We start from the raw sequence: 19,874 nt of genomic DNA on the forward strand, positions 1-19,874 counted from the left end.
TTTTTAATTTAATCCTTAGACTTAAATTCGTTAAAATGTAATGGTTTAACACTCTAAAATTTACAAAGTTAATACTTGAAAAATAAAATATACATATACACATCAATTATTAAAAATATATAAATTAAAACAATTAAATGAGATGTGACAATTTAATAGAATCTAAATTCAAGGATGAAAAAAAAAAAAAAAAAGAAACAAGGCTAATGGAGATAAAGAAGTTCAAAGACCAAGTTAATCATTTTAAATATATTATTTCACACTTAAATAAAAGTAATTTCTATTATCATATAAATATTTTAAATACATGAAAAAATACAAAATAACAAAAATACATTTTTTTTTCCCTTTCTCCTTTTCTTTTTCTCTCTTTTTCTTTCTTTTCTCCATTCCTCCTCCCATGGCATCACCACCCAAACGATTAAAAGAAAATAAAATACAAAGGCTTTAACGTGTCAACATTAGAAGCCATAACTTCTACAGTACCCCGTCGCATGTTTTTCTATAAAATGTTATAGATAAGTATGAGTTATCATTCAGTCTCTAAAATGCTTCTTTCCCATTTAAATGCCCCAGAGTTGTCTATATCTTGCAGTGATAAAGCCTGAAAATCGGAAGACTTCTTCCGAAGCACATTTGAGATAATCAATAATAGCGATTGGCAGGCGTGAAGCTCATCAATCCTCTCCAAATCATTAAGTTGAGATGACTGATCCTCCCATGGATGCTCAAATGACCTAACACCACCACAGGGCCTTTTAGTTTCTCATAAATGAACTTCATCAGGGATACATGGCATAAATAATAAAACTAAACAAAACTTCATTCAAACCCCACTCCCTCCTATGTTGTAAATTATTTGTAGGCAATATGCAATTTACTAATCTGATTCTAAACTCAAATGCAGTTATCAAGTATAACATCACATAGAATTTATCATAAAGGAGAAGAAAATGGTGATGGTGGGGACTATATTTACCATCTCCAAGCAGGATTAAGTTCAGGAGGACAGCGTATCTTCGAACATAGGGTCACCATTGAAGTCCTACAGTCATGCATGAAGTCTGATCCTGATTCAGTAGAAACCACACAAAGGTTAAAAATGAATCAAAAGATAATTAAATAAAAGCATTTTTGCATACAGAAAACTGTTTCTCCAATTGACATACTCCCCAGCGAAATTTTTAATAAACATATTGCTTCAAATAGTATACCTTTACCCCCGGGAAAGAAAATTAGACAGTTAAGAAACAGTATAGCAGCTCTGTAAAGTTCAATACTACAAGGAAACAAGTCAGACACTGCACAGAGTCTATGTTTCCAAGTAAACAAGAGCAGCACCTTAGACTAATTCAGAAATCATATTGTCAAAAAGGAATGACTAGTACATGCTTTTTCAAATTGTATAAACATTTTTTCCCCTCAACAGAGTATATGTTTCCAAGTAAAAAAGAGCAGCACCTTAGAATAATTCAGAAACCATACTGTCAAAAATGTTCAACATCCAACCACCCATCACAAAGTTCACAAATAACTAGCAATGATTAGAAGAGTGACCTGTTTGGTTGGCACAAACTGATGAATCAATTCTTTTCATAAGCCTAATCCAAATCTCTATTCCCACCTCAACCAATATAGATAAGACTATCAATTTTAGCATACCTGTGAACTTGGAATGATCACATAGTAGGAGACAAAGTGCAGAGACAACTGATGGAAGAGCACTACAATTTATGCCAAGAGACTGCTGAAGATAAAAGATTTGGGCTGCTAACATCTCTTCCAAGTCAAAGCTACTTTTGTTGCCTTCTTTATCCCCCTCTGCGACATACTCCAACAAAGACTGAAGAGTTTTCAAGTTAGATCGGTCTGACAACTTGGCAGTCGAATTGTTAGAATTCAAATAAAGCTTCCAATGAATTATAGAAGCAGTAAGCCAGCGTAAAAACTTTGATGTGAAGGACTCCTTGTGTGATGCCTCCTTTGAGACTATTGGGACATGGAGACCAGATTCTTGGCACTGAAATAATTTTCTAGAATAGGACTTCAAGGCAGTAGAAGCAGCCCGCATAAGAAAACTTGAGATGTTCTCTCGATTCTGCAAAATACATCCAAATATAATCTATTGTTTAGTGCAGGGAACAAGGCTATTTCAGCAAAATAGTGGACATACAACAGAAATAACATAAGATTAGATTGAAAGAACTCTCTTTTTCTTTCTTTCTTTCTTCTGAGCAGGGTATCAATTTAAAAAGCTAAAAAAACCACGTTAATCAAACTCAAAAATGTTGAGGTATTAGACAGACTGCTACATATTTATCTAAAATATATGAGGAACCTAAAACGAGGCATAAGGTACAAATATATAAGCAGCAATGTCACAAAACAATGCATCCACTAATCTATTATTCTTGGAGTCACTTGGGAATTATTTAACAACACTATTAATAAAAATATTTTTCCTGTCTTCCACTACAAAAAATATATATAAAGGAAATTTAATCAGCATAGTTGATGATTTATGCTACATGACTTGATAAAACCTGTTATAAAGTTCTGTCACTATAAACATACAGATAAATTTACGTGCACCCTCATCCAAAATTGAACACACACAGAGAAAGAGAGAAAGGAAAGAACCATGCAGAAAATGTCAAAAGGAGGTCCGATCAAAAGTATAGCCTCAAGTGCACACTTGGCATTTGCACTAGATCCTCCAATGTCATCCTCACTAACAGCAAGATAGATTTGAAATAAAACCTCATGTGATAGGGTAAAACAAGGCTGGTACATTTGCCTGTTCTGGGACATCTTTAAAGTTGCTATGATAATCTGTAAAGTTGGATTGATGAAAGCAGCACATTCATTTATCAACTTCATGCCACCAACTAGAAGTTTATATAGATGAGATGTAAGTTCCATCAGCTGTTCAAGGGCACAGCTTTGCAACCATTTGGCTATATCGTTCGATGAAATGACCAAACTGACAATCTAGAAAGAAAAAAAAAAAGGTTAGTCAATAAAGCATTTAAGTTGACGTTTTACATATCCAGAGAGCACATGTAGCATTAAAGGGTCATATAACTACGAACAGCATTTAAGTAATTGGACCATCTTTAAGTTGTGGTAAGACTTTAGACAGTAAAATTCAAGCAGCATTCATACTATGTCCTACCATAACAATGGAAAATTGTTATAATCTTAATAAGTATTTTCTAATATTGAGAGACTAAGGTAGTTCACAACATTGATGGCAATGATGGCAACACAAACTCAATTTAAATCATGAAGACAACCTTGAAGATTTGCTAAGCCAGAAATTGGTTTTATATGGAGTCTGAAATAGAGAAACTAAATTCACCTTCAAATACGTGGATTGCACATTCATTTATTTGGATACTATTCCAAAGTAAAAAAACCACATGAAAAAATGCAAGTCTTGAAAGAAATGTAAGGTCCACTTTAGGAGGACTAACAACTGCAATTAAAACTTTTTTTACAACCTTACAAATACATTTAGACCATAAACACTGACACAGGTACTATATCTGATCTGTGTCACTCACTAGGGATAATGATTAGGTACGTTATACAAGGGCATAATCACATAGTGGAGAAGGGAATTTAAATGACCACAATCACCTAGAAGAAAATATAAATTGTGTATCCAATAAATTATTAAATACTAGCATCAGTAAAAGAAGTAAAAGTTCTTTTTTTAAGAGAATGGAGTCAAAAATTAAATTAAAATAATCACTAGCAATTCAAGTAGATACTATTATTTCGATTATAGGTTAGTAAAAGAGTTTGGCGTATTACCTGTTGAAAGTCTTTCCCTTCAAAAGTTCGCAATCCATTTTTTTTATTTTTCCAAGCAAAGGACATTTTATTTCTCATATTTGAAATTCTTGCTACAAATGAAATCTCTCTGAATCCTAAAAGTCCCAAACCCAAACCCAAAACAAACTCACCTCTAACCTAACCTGACAACCAAGAAAGAGCCATTACAAGCTAGGAAGTAGAATTGGAAATAAACGCAAAAAAAGAAAAAAAAAAAAAAAGATAAATACATCAGCAAATAGGACACTGTTAAGAAATTGTAGAATGAGATAGAAGGTAACTACCTCTATAACCACAGCCAGCTCAGTTAAGAAAAGTTTCTTTTCATCTCCAAGTAGCACCCTGCTATAAGTTGATAAAATAGATGACAACCATGGAAACAAACTGCAGTGTTCGACCAGATAATGAGCCATTTCATGCAACTGTACAGACTTTTTCAGAACCTGCAAAGCAAACAAAATGGAATGCCTGGCATTATAAGGCAACTCATCACCAACAGTATAGATCTGGGTCGCATCCACATTTTTCAAGCATAGAATTTATTCCATTAACATTGGCCGTAATTGTTGAACTTAAATGATATTGAAAAATGTAAGATTTCAGAATATTTGAGTATATCAAATATGATTCTAAAAATATTCTATCCCTAACTTTAAGGCTGTACAGTATCCCTACAATTATTCTGTTTCCTAGCGTAAAGTTACCTTAGTTAGGCTAACTATGTGTATAAATATGTATGTAATCTCTTGTGGAAAATATAATAGAAAATATCCTGTTTTTCACATGGTATCAGAGCCTGTTATTTAGCCCGATTTCTAGGATGTTTTAGCCAGTTTCTTTAGCCTTTTTTTTTCTGACTCCCAACCAGTCCTCAAGTCTATAGAACTTGTTCAAACACAACATGACTGAAACTGTCAAGACCAGTAACACTGGGGAGGGCTCAGAAATTTCTGTAAACAACTCAAATCCAATGAGTGAGTTTCAAAATATCCAAGTAGCCTACAAGCTAAATGGAAAAAATTATCTGAAATGGTCCCAACTGGTTCGTACCTTCTTGAAAGGAAGAGAAAAGCTGAGTCACTTACTCGGAACTGGACCTAAAGAATGGGACCCTAAGTTTGATGCTTGGGATGAACAAGACTCTATGGTAATGTCTTGGTTATGGAACTCTATGATGCCAGAAATCAGTGATACATGCATGTTTCTTAGCACATCCAAAGAAATATGGGAAGCTGTGAAGCAGACTTATTCTAAAGTTCGAGATGCTGCTCAAATCTATGAAATCAAGACTAAGATTTCATCCACCAAGCAAGGAAGTCGATCAATCACGGAGTATTCCAATCTGTTGCAAAGTTTGTGGCAAGAGATGGATCATTACCAGTGCATTCAGATGAAGTGCAGTGAAGATGCAACACTCTTGAAAAGGTTTGTTTAAAAGGATCGAATTTATGATTTTCTTGCTGGACTGAATGTTGAGTTTGATGCAGTAAGAGTTTAAATACTTGGAAAAGAGGAACTACCATCACTAAATGAAACAATTGCAATTGTTCGTGCTGAGGAAGGAAGAAGAGGAGTTATGGTGGAGAACAATCAAGTGGATAGTTCAGCCTTGGTTACTAATGCTATAAATGAGAGGAGATTTGGCCTGGAGCAGCCAACTAGTGAAGATAATAGATAGATAGAACGTACAAAGTCTTTTAACAAGGATTCCGTATGGTGCACCTACTGCAAAAAGGCTCGTCACACTAAAGACAGATGCTGGAAACTCCATGGGAAGCCACAGACAACAAACAAAAATTTTTCAGAAAAAGGTGGACAATCAAAGGGACAAGGACGAGCAAATACAGCTAGATAGCTAGATAAAAAAAAACAATTCTCAGGAATTACCTATTGAATTCAATAAAGAAGAAATTGAGAAGTTAAAAAATTTGCTGGGATCATTGAAAAAAACTTCTTCAATAGGTACTTATAGTTTGGTCTTTTCAGGTATATCCTCTCCTCAAAGTTCTAAAGTCTCAAATACAGATACCAAAAGTTCTTGGGTCATTGACTCAGAGCTCTGAGACCACATGACCCCTCCTCACAAAAATTTGTTTCATATACACCTTGTTCTAGTAGTAGAAAAATAACAGTAGCTGATGGTTCTGTGATCACAGTGGCCGGTCAAGGTGATATTGTTATAAACAAAAACCTTACTCTTAAAAATGTTCTTCATGTTCCAAAATTATTTACCAATCTTTTATCCATTAAAAAATTTACCAAATACTCTAAGCGTAAAGTGATTTTCTATCACAATCGGTGTCTTTTTCGAGAACGAGAATACGAGGAGGATGATTGGACATGCTAAGGAAATAAATGGCCTATACTATCTTGAAGAATCCAAGTGAAGAAGTTAGTGTTCTGAATTCCTCACCTTTATCTCTCATATCCGAGTCTATTAAAACCAATAAAGACCAAATTTGGCTCTATCACCTTCGCCTTGGTCACCCATCGTTTAGAGTCCTTAAAATTATGTTTCCTTCACTATTCAAAGGATTAACTGTTGAAAAATTTCATTGTGATATCTCGTGAACTTGCAAAACATAAACGTACCTCTTTCCAAGAAGCAATAAAAAACATCCACTCCTTTTACTCTTGTTCATAGTGATGTTTGGGGCCATCCACTATTTCAAATATTTACGGAGCTCGGTGGTTTGTATCCTTTATTGATGATTGTACTCGTGTGTCTTGGATTTTCTTTTAAAACAAAAATCTGATGTTAGGTCTGTCTTTCCAATTTTTACAACATGATCAAAACACAATTTGGGGCGAAATAAAAGGTTTAGGTCAGACAATGCCAAGATTATTTCAATCAATTCCTCTCAACATATTTTCAAGAAAGAGGCATTATACATGAGTCATCTTGTGTTAGTACACCCCAACAAAATGGTGTAGCCGAAAGAAAGAATGGTCACATTCTAGCCATTACAAGAGCCCTATTGTTCCAAAAAAACGTCCCTAAACAATACTGGGGGGAGGCTGTTCTAACTGCTACTCATTTGTTAAATAGATTGCCTACAAAGGTCCTTGAATCTCAAAGTCCTATGCAAGTTCTAGCCAAATTTTTTCCTAATTTCAATACCTCCAGTAATCTTACTCCCAAAGTATTTGGTTGTCGCCTTTGTCCATGTTCATTCTCAAAATAGAGGAAAATTTGATCCACGGGCTGTCAAGTGTCTTTCTTGGATATTCTTCCACTCAAAAGGGGTACAAGTGCTATCATCCAGCCACAAAAAAATTTTTTGTAACAGCTGATGTTACTTTTGCTGAACAAGAAAATTTCTTCACTCGTCCTTATCTTCAGGGGGAGATCTTATTCACAGAAGATAAGGACAAAGAATTCTTTCTTCTTGACATTCCAGCTCCTGTCCAGCAACCAAACACTCTCATTCCAGCTCTAAACACTCCCATTCAGGCTCCTGTCCAGCAATCAAACACTCTCACTCAGACCTTGCCTGCTACCCAACCTGCCCAACTTGAAACAATGACCCCTATACAACCTGAAACTGAGCCTAGTACACCCAATTCACCAAGAGGAATTCAGGACACTACTCGTCCGTTACTGGTTTACTCAAGGAAGAAGGCACCAGTGCAAGTTCAATCATCTTCTTCTCCTATACGACCTGAGGTAACTGCTGAACCTACTTTGAATTCTAATACTACAGATTTAGATGATTTTCCCATTGCTATTAGAAAGGGGACTAGAGCTTGTACAAAACATCCCTTGCACCTATTCATGTCTTAGAAAAACTTGTCCCATAACCACAAAGCCTTTCTTACTAGCCTAAATTCTATTTCCATTCTAAAACTATATTCGAGGCATTAGAAGATGAGAATTGGAGAAATGCCATGAAGGTTGAAATGGAAGCTCTTGAAAAAAATAAGACATGGGACTTAGTGAAATTACCGGAAGGAAAGAAACCGGTGGGATGTCGCTGGGTGTACACAATGAAATATAAGTCAGATGGTTCTTTGGAGAGGTACAAAGCAAGGTTGGTTGCTAAAGAGTACACTCAAATGTATGGGATAGACTATCTTGAGACATTTGCCCCTGTTGCAAAGATGAACACTGTAAGAGTGTTGTTGTCACTAGCTGCCAACCGAGGCTGGAAATTACAGCAATTTGACATCAAAAATGCCTTTTTACACGGTGACCTTGAGGAGGAAGTCTATATGGATGTTCCTCCAGGATTCGGTCCAAATACAGGACAGGCAGTTTGCAGACTAAAAAAGGCTTTATATGGACTAAAACAGTCCCCGAGGGCTTGGTTTGGAAGATTTACCAAAGTGATGCTCAAGTTGGGGTATAAACAGAGTCAAGGAGATCATACTCTGTTCGTAAAACATTCATCTTCAGGGGGAGTGACTGCTTTATTAGTCTATGTTGATGATATTATTGTGACTGGTGATGATCTAGAAGGAATGGAGAAGTTAAAAAAATGCCTAGTAAAAGAATTCGAAGTCAAAGAGCTAGGTAAGTTAAAATATTTCCTTGGTATTGAAGTGGCACACTCTCGGGAAGGAATATTCATATCTCAGCAAAAATACATAGTTGATTTGTTGACAGAAACAGGCAAGTTGGGCTGTAAACCAGCAGAGACACCCATAGAGGTGAACCACAGACTCGGAGATGTATTAGAAGATACAGCAGTTGATAGAAGGTCATATCAAAAACTTGTGGGGAAGCTTATTTACTTGTCCCATACCAGACCAGATATTGCCTATGCAGTAGGTGTTGTAAGTCAGTTTATGCACAATCCTAAGGAATCACATCTTAGTGCTGTATATCAGATTCTACAGTACTTAAAAGGCACGTCAGGCAAAGGAATCTTATTTAAAAAAAGGAGAAAATTTAACCCTTGAAGCCTATACCGATGTAGATTATGCAGGATCTATGGTTGATAGAAGATCAACCTCTGGTTACTGCACTTTCCTAGGAGGCAACCTTGTGACTTGGAGGAGTAAAAAACAAAACGTTGTGGCTAGATCTAGTGCAGAAGCTGAATTTAGGGCAATGGTCTTGGAGTTTGAGTTGTTATGGCTAAAGATTATATTGGAAGACTTGAAGATCAAGTGGGAAGGTCCAATGAAGTTGTATTGCGATAATAAGTCTGCTATCAATATCGCACATAATCCAGTTCAACATGATCGAACGAAGCACGTTGAGGTGGACAGACATTTCATAAAGGAAAAACTGGACAGTGGCTTAATTTGCACTCCATTTGTGTCCATTGATGAACAACTAGCAGATATACTTACCAAAGGATTGTCTGGGAAGTTGTTTCAGAAATTAGTAAGCAAGCTGAGAATGGATGATATCCACTTCCCAGCTTGAGAGGGAGTGTCAGATTTCAGAATATTTGAGTATATCAAATATGATTCTAAAAATATTCTATCCCTAACTTTAAGGCTGTACAGTATCCCTACAATTATTCTGTTTCCTAGCGTAAAGTTACCTTAGTTAAGCTAACTATGTGTATAAATATGTATGTAATCTCTTGTGGAAAATATAATAGAAAATATCCTGTTTTTCACAAAAAAAACTATTTAAGATTATGGGATGTTTCAAAAATTATATATTTCCCTTTGTACGATGTTTCAAAAAATTGCGGAGTTAGCACTAACTCCAACTTGGACTCTCAATACCATGTCAACAATTTTGACTTGCAAGTGATTCTATTGGTGAACCTAAAGACCTCCACCCTAATCATATAGTTATCTGACTAATGTAAATACTTAAATCTTCATTTGAGTAATACTTTAGCTCATTTTCACCTCACTTCTTCCGTTTCCAGTGCCTTCAAAGCCCTAACTCTTAACACTTGAATACTCATTTTCCAATTAAATATTTATCCCATATTCAGGATATTCAAACCACTACTATACCAATACAAAACCTAATTCTTCCTCATCTGTCACCACTCACCACACTGAGTTCTTCAAGGACTGCCCAACTATGTATTCATTTCCTTAGATATACCAAATGCGCTGGTGCTTTAAAGAACCCTAAACACAATTATCAAACTTACAAAACACACTTCATTACCATAACTGTCTATTAACTTGGTACAGAATGATTGATTTTACTCAATTTATTATAGTGTAAAACTTTAATACACTCCAATCATAGTGTGTATTATTTAATATTTTTCTTAATCATCAAGCTCTTTCAAAGAGGATATATACATAGGTTATGGAGTCACAATAAAATAAGATTATACTATGTATTAGTGATACGAAGATAATGAGTGAACTAAATTTGCATAAAACACACATGAAGCTGCACACCCAAATATTACCTGAAGAATCAATTTCTTTGACTCAACATCTGAAAGAGGGGAAACATAAAAGCTCATCAAAGTCTCTGGAATAGAGCTCCTGATATATAACCAGGCATCATCCTCTAAATTAAGCCCAGCATAGGCTAGACGAAGTATCCAGAGCCGCTTTGCCTTGTAGTTAACAGCACTGCTATGGAAAAAATCATGGAACAGGGGTATTTGCTGCAAACAAAAATAAAACATACAAAGAGTTGGCTAGCCTATATAGGAAATTGGAAAAGAGAGTAGTTTAAAGAAGCATATTTTACAAAAGGATTTTCGCATTTTATAGAACTTATATAGGTGATGAACAAGTACCTTTATATTCACCCTAGAAGAGTCCATCAACAGCTTATTTAAGGTTGAATAATGCTCATGCAAAGTGTCCAACAAAATCAATGATGCCTCCGCGGCAAAAAGGGCTATAACAGAAGGGATTCTTTGCCATGGCTCTTCTATTCCATTTTGCATATACATCAACAACAGGTGAAGTCGAATAACATCTTTTTTCTTCTGACACCCCTGATATGATTAATTAGAACTTTAGATAAACAGTACTTTACCAAACATTCCATGCAATTTAGCACACAGATGCAAAATATTTAATCAGTAAAACATAATATCATATTGATACTATCTAGGCCAATTAACAGCTTCAGTTCTAGTCTACATTCAATTACCAATGTTTAGCGAATCCACTTCCAGAAAGAATTAGTTAATAGGGGGAAATCTCATCATTTCCAATCTTCATGCACTGGGAAAGCATCATCAAACAGGCAAATTTTGAGCCTCAGAGGAACTTATAGTACAAACTACCCAGAAGCAGTTTAATTATTAGAAGATAGGTTCATCAGTTGAACTTGTGTTCATTATTTTTCGAAGTAATTCTGGTTCTTTTTGTTGTTGATAAGCAAGATATTTGAATTATGTGAACTTCATCAGACCAACCATACAACCAGAAAATAAAGATATGAGAATAAAATTTGCTTTCTGCAACAGTAATTGATACTGATACCAAAACATTAAAAATCCAGTACCTCCAGTGAAATCTTGAATCTTGCAAGAACTCCATATGCCAATTTTCTCATCCCAACATCAAGAGAAGACATACCAACAAATGCAACAGCAAGCAAGCCTAAACCAGCGAACTCCACTGGTTCAATATAGCCAGCTGACAAGCTATGAATTGAGAAGTGCATGATAAAAACAGGATCATACCGCAGAATTTTTCCAGTACCAGGAGAACGTAGCTGCAAACATTGAAGTAATAAAAATTGCATTATAGAATAACCATACCATACAACACAAATGGTAGAGTTACAGAACAAAATTCAAAACATAGAACCCAATAACTAAAGATGTACCTCAATCATGTCCATAAGATTATCAGTTTGAAACTTGTTCGAGGATAAATGCTCTTCAGTGGCAGTTCTATCATAAGGGAAATGCAACACTGTTGCAGCAGATATGTTCGGGTCAACTGGAAGATTCTCCCTATACTTAATTTTTCGACCTTCTTGAACTGCTTCAGTATCAGTCATGGTATCAGTAGAAGCACCATGCTCCAGCAGGTGTTCTTTTTTTACTTTTGTAGCAGCACTGCCCCAAAGGTAATCCGTTTCTGTAATATATTCAGATCCAGATGAATGAAATGACTCAATCACATCCATCAGACTGTATATCTCCAAGTCAATGTCACCAAGTGTAGCACCATAAGAAGACAACAGCAAAAAATGCAATTCTTTAAGGTTTATGCCATTATCATTTCCAGAATCAAAACCAGACTGGAGAAGTATTCTCAGTATCTTAAGAATTTCTAACTGCTTCATACATATTTCAGCTGTCTCCTGGTCATCCTTGCCATCCATCATATCTGAAGGGATAGGAGGGGTAACAAGCAACCTCAGAATACTGGACAAAGGCCTAAAAAATGTACCAGTCTCCAAGAGAGATGATTTAGAGATAGAGTGAATCATAGGGCCAAACTGCGAGTGACCAAGCAACCTTTGAAGGCATAGAACACGTGAAAATTTTCCCTCTGACAGCAATAAGAGGATGCTTCTTAGAATTCTCAGTGTTTTAGAATCTTCAAATCTGTGGAGGAGAGTGGATCTCATTAATTGTTCTACAAAAGGAATAGATTGCAACTGAATTAGATAGCTATGCATTTTGCTGGTCAGTTGAAGAATACTTCTCAAGATGAAAACTTCGAAACATCTGTACAAGCATAGGCAATCCCCACCACTTGCTATTATTGATGTTGAATACTGAGGAACTAAAGGTAATTTCTTAACCATCCATTGCCATGCACCCACTAAAGCATTTAGAAAATGCTTTCTTGATGAGTCCACTTTATTAGACCCTGATATTAATGAGGCTTCCTTGAAGCCTTCATCTGCTTCTTCAGGCATAAACAAAAGTTTATCATCTTCTGGAAACAACAGCATCCTGCAGAACGATATTTTGGCTATAACTTTATTAATATGATTCAATGACTTGTTAACTGAATTAAAATCCATTTCAGTAGCATCACACTCAATCAGTTCTTCAGGTGTAACAGAACATGCAAAAATGGAATTAAAGAGCTCCAATCGCTTTTTCAGTTTCAAGGAATCTCCACTTAAAAGAAAGTGATATCTCAACATGTGAATTGATTTCCTGAGAAGACTTCCATCAACCAGATTAAATAGTTCTTCAGCAGAAGATGGCAAGGTCTTGCTGTAATCCTCCTGAAATATATCTCTAGACACAAAGCTCTTCCAATGCATGAAACCGTTCAACAGAATCCTCGAATAAAAAGATGGAATACTTTTAAAATGCTGATAAAAATGCTTCTCAAATTTCACAAAAGCAGCATTTACCAATGACAAAGCAGCAGGAAGAAGCACCATATAATCCTGATCTGAGAGGGCATAGATAGAGACTTCTTCCATCAAAAAACCATTGGAAAGAAAATTTTTGTTCAAGATGCTTAAAAATAATTGCCCAAAGATTGACAGATGCAGGGGACTCATCTCAATAACAAGATGCAACAGTTTAGCTTTTACAGTGCTGGTCCTACGAATACAATGAGAAACCATTTCTACAGGGGTGCTGATTATAGCCCTTGACATTAATATGCTTGATGGATGAAGTTCACCATGATGCATGGTTTTTTGCCTATACACAGCACTAACAGCTCTTAGTAAGCATGAATCAGCAAAATCTAATTTGAAATTACAGGCAATTTTACAAGCTTTAACATAAATATCCTCCAAAAGGTTTACATCAAAAGTCTTCTCTTCCACTTCCCATAAGAAATCATATGGTACTCTCTTTATTAGAGGCTGCTGCAAATAAGTGGACAGAACTTCAAAAGTACCAACAGCAATTGAAAAACTAACAGACAGAGCCACCTTTACATGAAATTTTTCAACTGTCAGTTCATTCACATCAATTCTGCTAAACATCCAATGCCCCAAATCAAGAAGCTCAAAAGGGGATAAAGATTCAATCAAAGCATGTACAGCACAAAATGATGAGAGAAGTGGCTGCAAATTTCCGCTAGCAATGCACAAATCAAACCTGTCCCTGATGTCTAGAAAGAGCCTTTGTACCAGGGAACTGAAAGCCCTTCGAAATGTCCTTTTTGCTCCATCATCAATGACAGAATAATGTCTTCTGGAAACAGTTAAGTAGTAGTCCAATGTTGCAGTCAACAGATCGAGAACTTGACGATCTAATTTAGGAAGTCTTTGCCTAGATAAACTCAGAAAATTATCCAAAGCATTCCCTAAGAGTCCTGTTGCCATTTGACTCTCCTCCTTATTCCAGCTCAATGGGCAAGTCAGAGATGACATCACTTCAGGATGACATAAGATGGTTTCTGCCACTTCTCTCATTGTTTCTACTGACAAATGAACCTCACTATCCGTTGAACATTCAAACTCAGGCTTTAAAGCCAACAGTTGTGAAAACATGTTCTTAACAAGAATCAAACATGTATCAGAAAGTTGTTCCAGTTCAGTTAGTTGTTTGTTTCTATAAAAAGAACGTACATGATAAAGCCAAAATAATACAAGGCGCAGACAGGAAATGAGATAATCACTAGTCCATTCTGACCTTTTAGCCAAAAGCAAGTCCTGTATTTTGGAGTGCTCAGATAAATAAAGGGCATGAATGCTTATAAGTGAAGAAAATAAAATGTGAAATGGAACCTGCTTCAAAAGCAAACCAAATGCTGTGGCAGCTGATTCTATCGTATCAAAATCAATGTTAGAGAACATTCCTTCAGCATCATCATTGCCTTTTTGATGGATCATCATCAAAGCCAATTCCAGACCAGGAAAAAACACTTCAGGCCATAAATTAGAAATGCCAACGAGAAAATTTTGCTCACTAAATATTACTGATGATAATAGAGGGACAGCTACTCCAAGCTTCAGAGAAATAGTCATTACCAAAGGGAAATTCATTAATAGATCCTCCAGTGTTGCACATAGCATTGCAGAATAAAAGGCTTTAACTATTCCAGTTACTTCACCACCATGCTCATATGTAATAACTTTTTTCACTTCGCCAAGTGTATTTGCAAAAGAACTATCATTAGCGATGGCAGTTTTGTCAACTGAAAGGAAGTACTGAGGTTGTTGATGCAATGCATTTTGAGAAAAATATAATAAGCTCTTCAATGGCCTCCACTCACATAAGAAATCCCCAGAATCGTAAACCATGGAATGCTGATCACCAAGTCCCTTGGATAAAACTGATTGAATTAAATCAGACAATAATCCCGCATCTACCTATCAAATTTCAGAGGTCTTAATAAATAAAAGTTAGAAGTATTCAAGCATTAATTAAAGCATAAAATCTGTACCTGTATCTGCAAGACATACTTCAATGTATTGCATACATACAAGGATATCATGGACTTCTCAGATAATGAAAAGGTTCCAGATGAGGAATTGAGCAATCTTAGACACTTATTGAGGGCACATATAGTGAGAGGGCTAAAGTTAGGTGATATACCTGCACCTGCACAACATAAGTAGTGGGTTCAGTAAATAATACTTCCGCTTATCATGAACTTTGAGGAAAAGAAATATCTTGAACCACAATCAAAATCTTTTACCAACTTATTTCCAGATTAAAAAAACAGATTTATTTTCAAACTTATTAGCAAAGTTGCCATAATTTCAAATTTTATCAGTGGCACAAAATCTGACAGTCTCAAAACATCTAATATGTCAAACCCTTAAATAATTCTTCACTATCTGTTAAGTATATGATATTTTAACTATCAATATTGCTGCTTGCAGAATCCAAAGAGCGGATGCTCTTACAATAAATGTAACAGCTTTTTCAACCTCAGATAAGCTGTTACTGCCCAAAATAAAGAAGATAAAATGCAGCAATGCTAATCTAGCCATTCAAGCTAATCCTTGTTTCAAAGTAGTTTTCAATAAACTGAGCAGGAAGAACGACTACTTTGCATGAGCTAAATATTAAAAATAACAAGAACAAGGAAAGCAATAACAAAACTAAGCAAAGAATGAGTCCAGAATACACTAGTTCATTATCTATTCTGTTTGTAATGCCATAAAGTTACCAAACTGTTTAACTTGGCATAAGTAATTGTAAAAGAAAAAAACAATAAGCTCATGGTGTCTCTCACAAATATTTGAAATAGTTAAAACATGGACCAATTTTGTTCACATAAAATTCCTTAAATATTGGAAGAGACAGGCAAACATAAAGTCCCAATTTCATTTCATCAATCAATACTTCAACAAGCAATCTCAATGTCAAACAGCTTAAAGCAATATAGAGATTGAAATTTAATGAGCTATCAGTAGAAACATAAAATATACAACACTCCCCATATCTCTTTTTTTTTTGTTTCCACTTTGTCTTTCATGGAGATTGTCAGGAAAAAGAAACACTTGAATTTAGTGCATATTGTATTAGAGTTATAAAAATTTCAATAACATTCATTTTCAATGCCATTCAATACAAAAAGGTGAAAAACATAAAAATAAAAGTTGAGAAAAACAAATTAGGAATAAAGAGTCTCGAGTGTTCAAAAATGGAAAGGAATACAATTCTGGGACATCCCAACAAGGAAAGCTAGACAAGAAAATCAATTAATTGCTATTAGTACCTACAAATTTGATTTACAAAACTATGCACACAACCGTAACAATATAAGGTCAACAAAAGCAAATAAAATACTAGTTACCTTTAAAGCCTTTTAAGCAGGATATATGTTGCCTAACAATATCCCAATGTTTGAACAGATTATTCCCAATGGTAGAAATTGCATCACCTAAGAATGAGATAACAACTCCAGACAGACTCTGAAGCACTTCTACTGCTTGCATCTCAATAGGTGATTTAGTTCTAAGATAACCTGGCAAAAATAAGAACCATGCATCAATCTCACACAGGTTTCTGTCAAAGGCACCAGTACTCAACATAGCAGCTCTTGCCAGAATATATGCTTGATTCTTTATCTCACTATTTGGTGAGAGTATTAGCAAGTTAATGAACGTCTGCAGATGCCTGTACATCAGTAACGGGATACTATTAGATTTTCCATTCCCTGGAGACCATCCTATGTATTCAATTAGCAAAGAAAGAAGAGAACACTGCAGATTTATGGGTAATGCTGATGGATTGCTCAGAAGATTCATGAAGAAATCAAATGATCCCTCTAATATGGTTGGTACAGCCCGCTGCATTAAAAAAAAAACACTATTTCAGAATTTATGCTATGGATCAATCACTTAGAATACAGAATTTAAAAAAAAAAAAAAATCTTAATCTTCCATTTTTCCTCAACACTAATACTCTAATATTATGGCATGGAGCTAATCCATGGCACTCATTTAGTGCCTAGATTAGAAATTTCATCATGCAAAAGAATCCTTCTAAGAAAAATTAAACATACATTAGAAAATATGCTCCACCAGTTGAACAAGTGTATCGTGTTAATAGATCTCGCAAACAAGGTTCTATGAATAGAAACATAGAAGATACATATTCTAAAACCGGAAACTTACGAGATATATCTTGAGAGTGTCAACGAGCTTAGAGTAGAAGTACATCTCCACATCTTTTAATTCCATAAAAGGGCTGGAGTTGAGGCATAAACCCCAAATTTCTGAAATGACATTCAAAAACTCCTTTTCTGTGTCCAACTCATCTATCATATGATCATCTGCAACCATGTCATGATCTTCAGGCATGGAAATGTCAGGATCTGAACTTATTCCACCTACAATAATGTCTGAATCCTCCTTTGGAGCACCACCTTTCAATTTCTTTGAACTGCTATTTTCTGGAAATTTTTCTAAACCAGGTTTCCTCTTCAAAGAAGACTTAGGAGTTCTACCATGACTACCCAGAGAAGAAAGTAGTGTCAACAAGACCTGTGTATCAGGGAGCAAAGTTCGGACCTCATTCTGAACAGCTTGCTTCAGCGATACCCAACTTTCCATCATCTGATTTCTCACACAAGAAATGTGGTTCAAAGAACTGACAAAGGAATCCAACAACTTCAGCGCCTCCAAAAGGAGCCTTAAGGCTCCATGCTTCACAAAAAAATCAGAGTGAAGCAAACCCTTGGTGACTACAGATCTGCTGAGTGGACGAGGACATATGCAATTAACAATGTCCTGCACGTCTGCACTATCAAACGAAGGTGGATCAGATTTTCCATCAAGGAAATCAAATGGATTTCCCATGGCCACTGATGAGATCAAGCTTGCCGCCAGAGAAATAGTAGAAAACCTGCAAGTGCTTTGGTTATCATGTATACATGCAGTAATATTAACAAAGATGAAAGGCAGGATATTATGAAAGTGTTGAGGAAAACTGACCAAGTAGGTGATGCATGATCTTCAACAGTATATGGGAACTCATTCATATAAGCTGCAGCCAAGGATGGTCTCCCCTTAAGAGTAAAAAGAAGTAAGTCCTTATGGTAGCTGACCTCTGTTGCTTTTAGCTTTTGCATGACACCTAATAGTCTCGTTGGATTACCCTTTAATGGGTTAGGTTTTCTGTCTAAATCAGGCATCAACCCGTTACTAGGATCAGTGCACACCATGAGAAGAACACTGTAGGCCAGTTCTGCAGCAAACCCACCATTCTCCCTTCCAGAAATGTACACCAGTTGCTCCAAAGTAACACTGCCAAAGAGCACGCTCCTAAGACCAGGGGGCACTAATGACTCTTTTATGAGTACCCTATCGCGCAATGTAGCCAAAATATACATAATAGTTTCATCATCATCATTCCCAAGGCATCTCAATACACCAGAATACATATCCCTTTGTTGCAAGACCCACCTCAATAACCCTGGCTTCCCCATCTCCAAAAATGACATAGCAAACCCAACAAATGACCTTCTAGTCGAATGCTTTTTCTTATCAATCTGCTTTCTTCTTTTATACTCAGAAAACTTGGGAAAACCCTGGAGTTTGAAGTCAAATTTCTTTGCAACCTCAGAAGCCAACCAGGAACCACGCCTGACAACTGAACCCATCAACAAAAGTGCAGCATTTTGACGTTTCCAATCTTTACTATTCAATTCCTTATAAACATCCTCCAATTTTTCATCAACAATCAATCTAGCAAACTTATCAAGCACCCTACTCACACCCAATTTATCATTATATCTTCTTCCATCAGGATGACACAAAATAGCCGAGATCAATGTGAAAACATAAGACATTCCAGGTTTTCCCTGTCGGAGCTTCCAAGCTTCTAGAAGCTCCGACAAGGAAGGAGAAGTTTGGACATAGTGACGAAGCAATTCAGCTCCAGCATCACTTTTGAGAAACTTAACAAACTCTTTGGTAGCATCTGAAAACAATTTAATTTCAATAGATTTAATCTTATGCAACAAATCATTCAGTTTAGCTTGAAGGGACAACTCAAGAACAGCTGTTTTAGCAACCCCTTCCTCTTGCTCTCCCTCAAACTCACTTTCAGTATCATTATCACCTTCCATTACTGCAACTAAAGAATACCGAAATAAATAAACAATGGAAATTATTCTAAATAAAATGTCATTATTAGAAAAAAAAAAAGTCCAGTTTTTACATATATTAATTAGTCAATTTAACAAAAATCCAAAGTCCAAACATCGAACAAATCTCAAAAAGACAAAAAAAAAATGATATACCTTGCTTGCTAGAGGCAGAAATCGCTTCCTCCATTAAAGGGCAAAGTCAGAAGAAAAAAAAAACCTTCTAGAAATAAACGGTCATTAGGGTTTAACAGAGGAAGGGTTTTAGGATTTTTTATTTTTTTTTTGGATAATAAGGGGGTTATTTTTTAATTGTTATTATTTGTTGGGTTGGGAATGCGTTTACTTTTTATGGGCTAAAGTAAATTATTATCTTTCAAAGGTTTACGGTTTATACTTCAATTTTAAGACTTTATATTTTTATTTAAAATTTTAATCTTTTAATTTAATTTTTCTCTTAAAATTAATGATACTACTGTTATAAAAAAAATTATAATCAACATTAATAGTTTTTGTCAATATAATCTTTACCCTTTAAAAAATTAAAATTAATTTTTGTTTCATATTTTAAATAAAATTATAATTTTTAAAAAATAAAAATTATGAAAATAAAAATTCAAAAATAAAAATATAAAAAATCAATTTTAATGTTATCTAAATTA

General features: G+C 35.4%; 1 protein-coding gene across 2 annotated transcripts; it reads right to left on the reverse strand.

The window, feature by feature from the left end:
• Positions 1–221: 221 nt before the first annotated feature.
• Positions 222–19,563, reverse strand: LOC108453030 (uncharacterized). Of its 2 annotated transcripts, none has more exons than XM_017750911.2 (14): positions 19,369–19,563; positions 18,059–19,196; positions 17,240–17,969; positions 16,417–16,912; positions 15,055–15,212; positions 11,564–14,980; positions 11,237–11,449; positions 10,518–10,721; positions 10,179–10,382; positions 4,125–4,283; positions 2,641–2,991; positions 1,663–2,098; positions 980–1,070; positions 222–737 (listed from the first exon to the last, which is right to left on the reverse strand). In XM_017750911.2, exons 1-14 carry the CDS (start codon positions 19,400–19,402, stop codon positions 533–535), a joined length of 7,836 nt encoding a protein of 2,611 aa, XP_017606400.1. In that variant the 5' UTR covers positions 19,403–19,563; the 3' UTR covers positions 222–532. The 2 variants fall into 2 exon arrangements, with proteins under 2 accessions (XP_017606400.1, XP_017606399.1); XM_017750910.2 differs by having other exon boundaries at positions 18,059–19,202.
• Between the last annotated feature and the right edge of the window lie 311 nt (positions 19,564–19,874).

This window comes from Gossypium arboreum, chromosome 5 (genome assembly GCF_025698485.1).
Source record: "Gossypium arboreum isolate Shixiya-1 chromosome 5, ASM2569848v2, whole genome shotgun sequence".
In the NCBI taxonomy this organism is placed as follows: Eukaryota; Viridiplantae; Streptophyta; class Magnoliopsida; order Malvales; family Malvaceae; genus Gossypium; species Gossypium arboreum.

Excerpts from the sequence above, each read along its gene's own strand:
- LOC108453030 (XM_017750910.2), bottom strand. The coding sequence starts at position 19,402 with ATGGAGGAAGCGATTTCTGCCTCTAGCAAGCAAG. Across the intron at positions 15,213-16,416 it reads CTGCTTAAAAGGCTTTAAAG|GTGCAGGTATATCACCTAAC; the intron begins GTAACTAGTATT and ends TATGTTGTGCAG. Across the intron at positions 2,992-4,124 it reads AGCTGGCTGTGGTTATAGAG|ATTGTCAGTTTGGTCATTTC; the intron begins GTAGTTACCTTC and ends TTTTCTTTCTAG.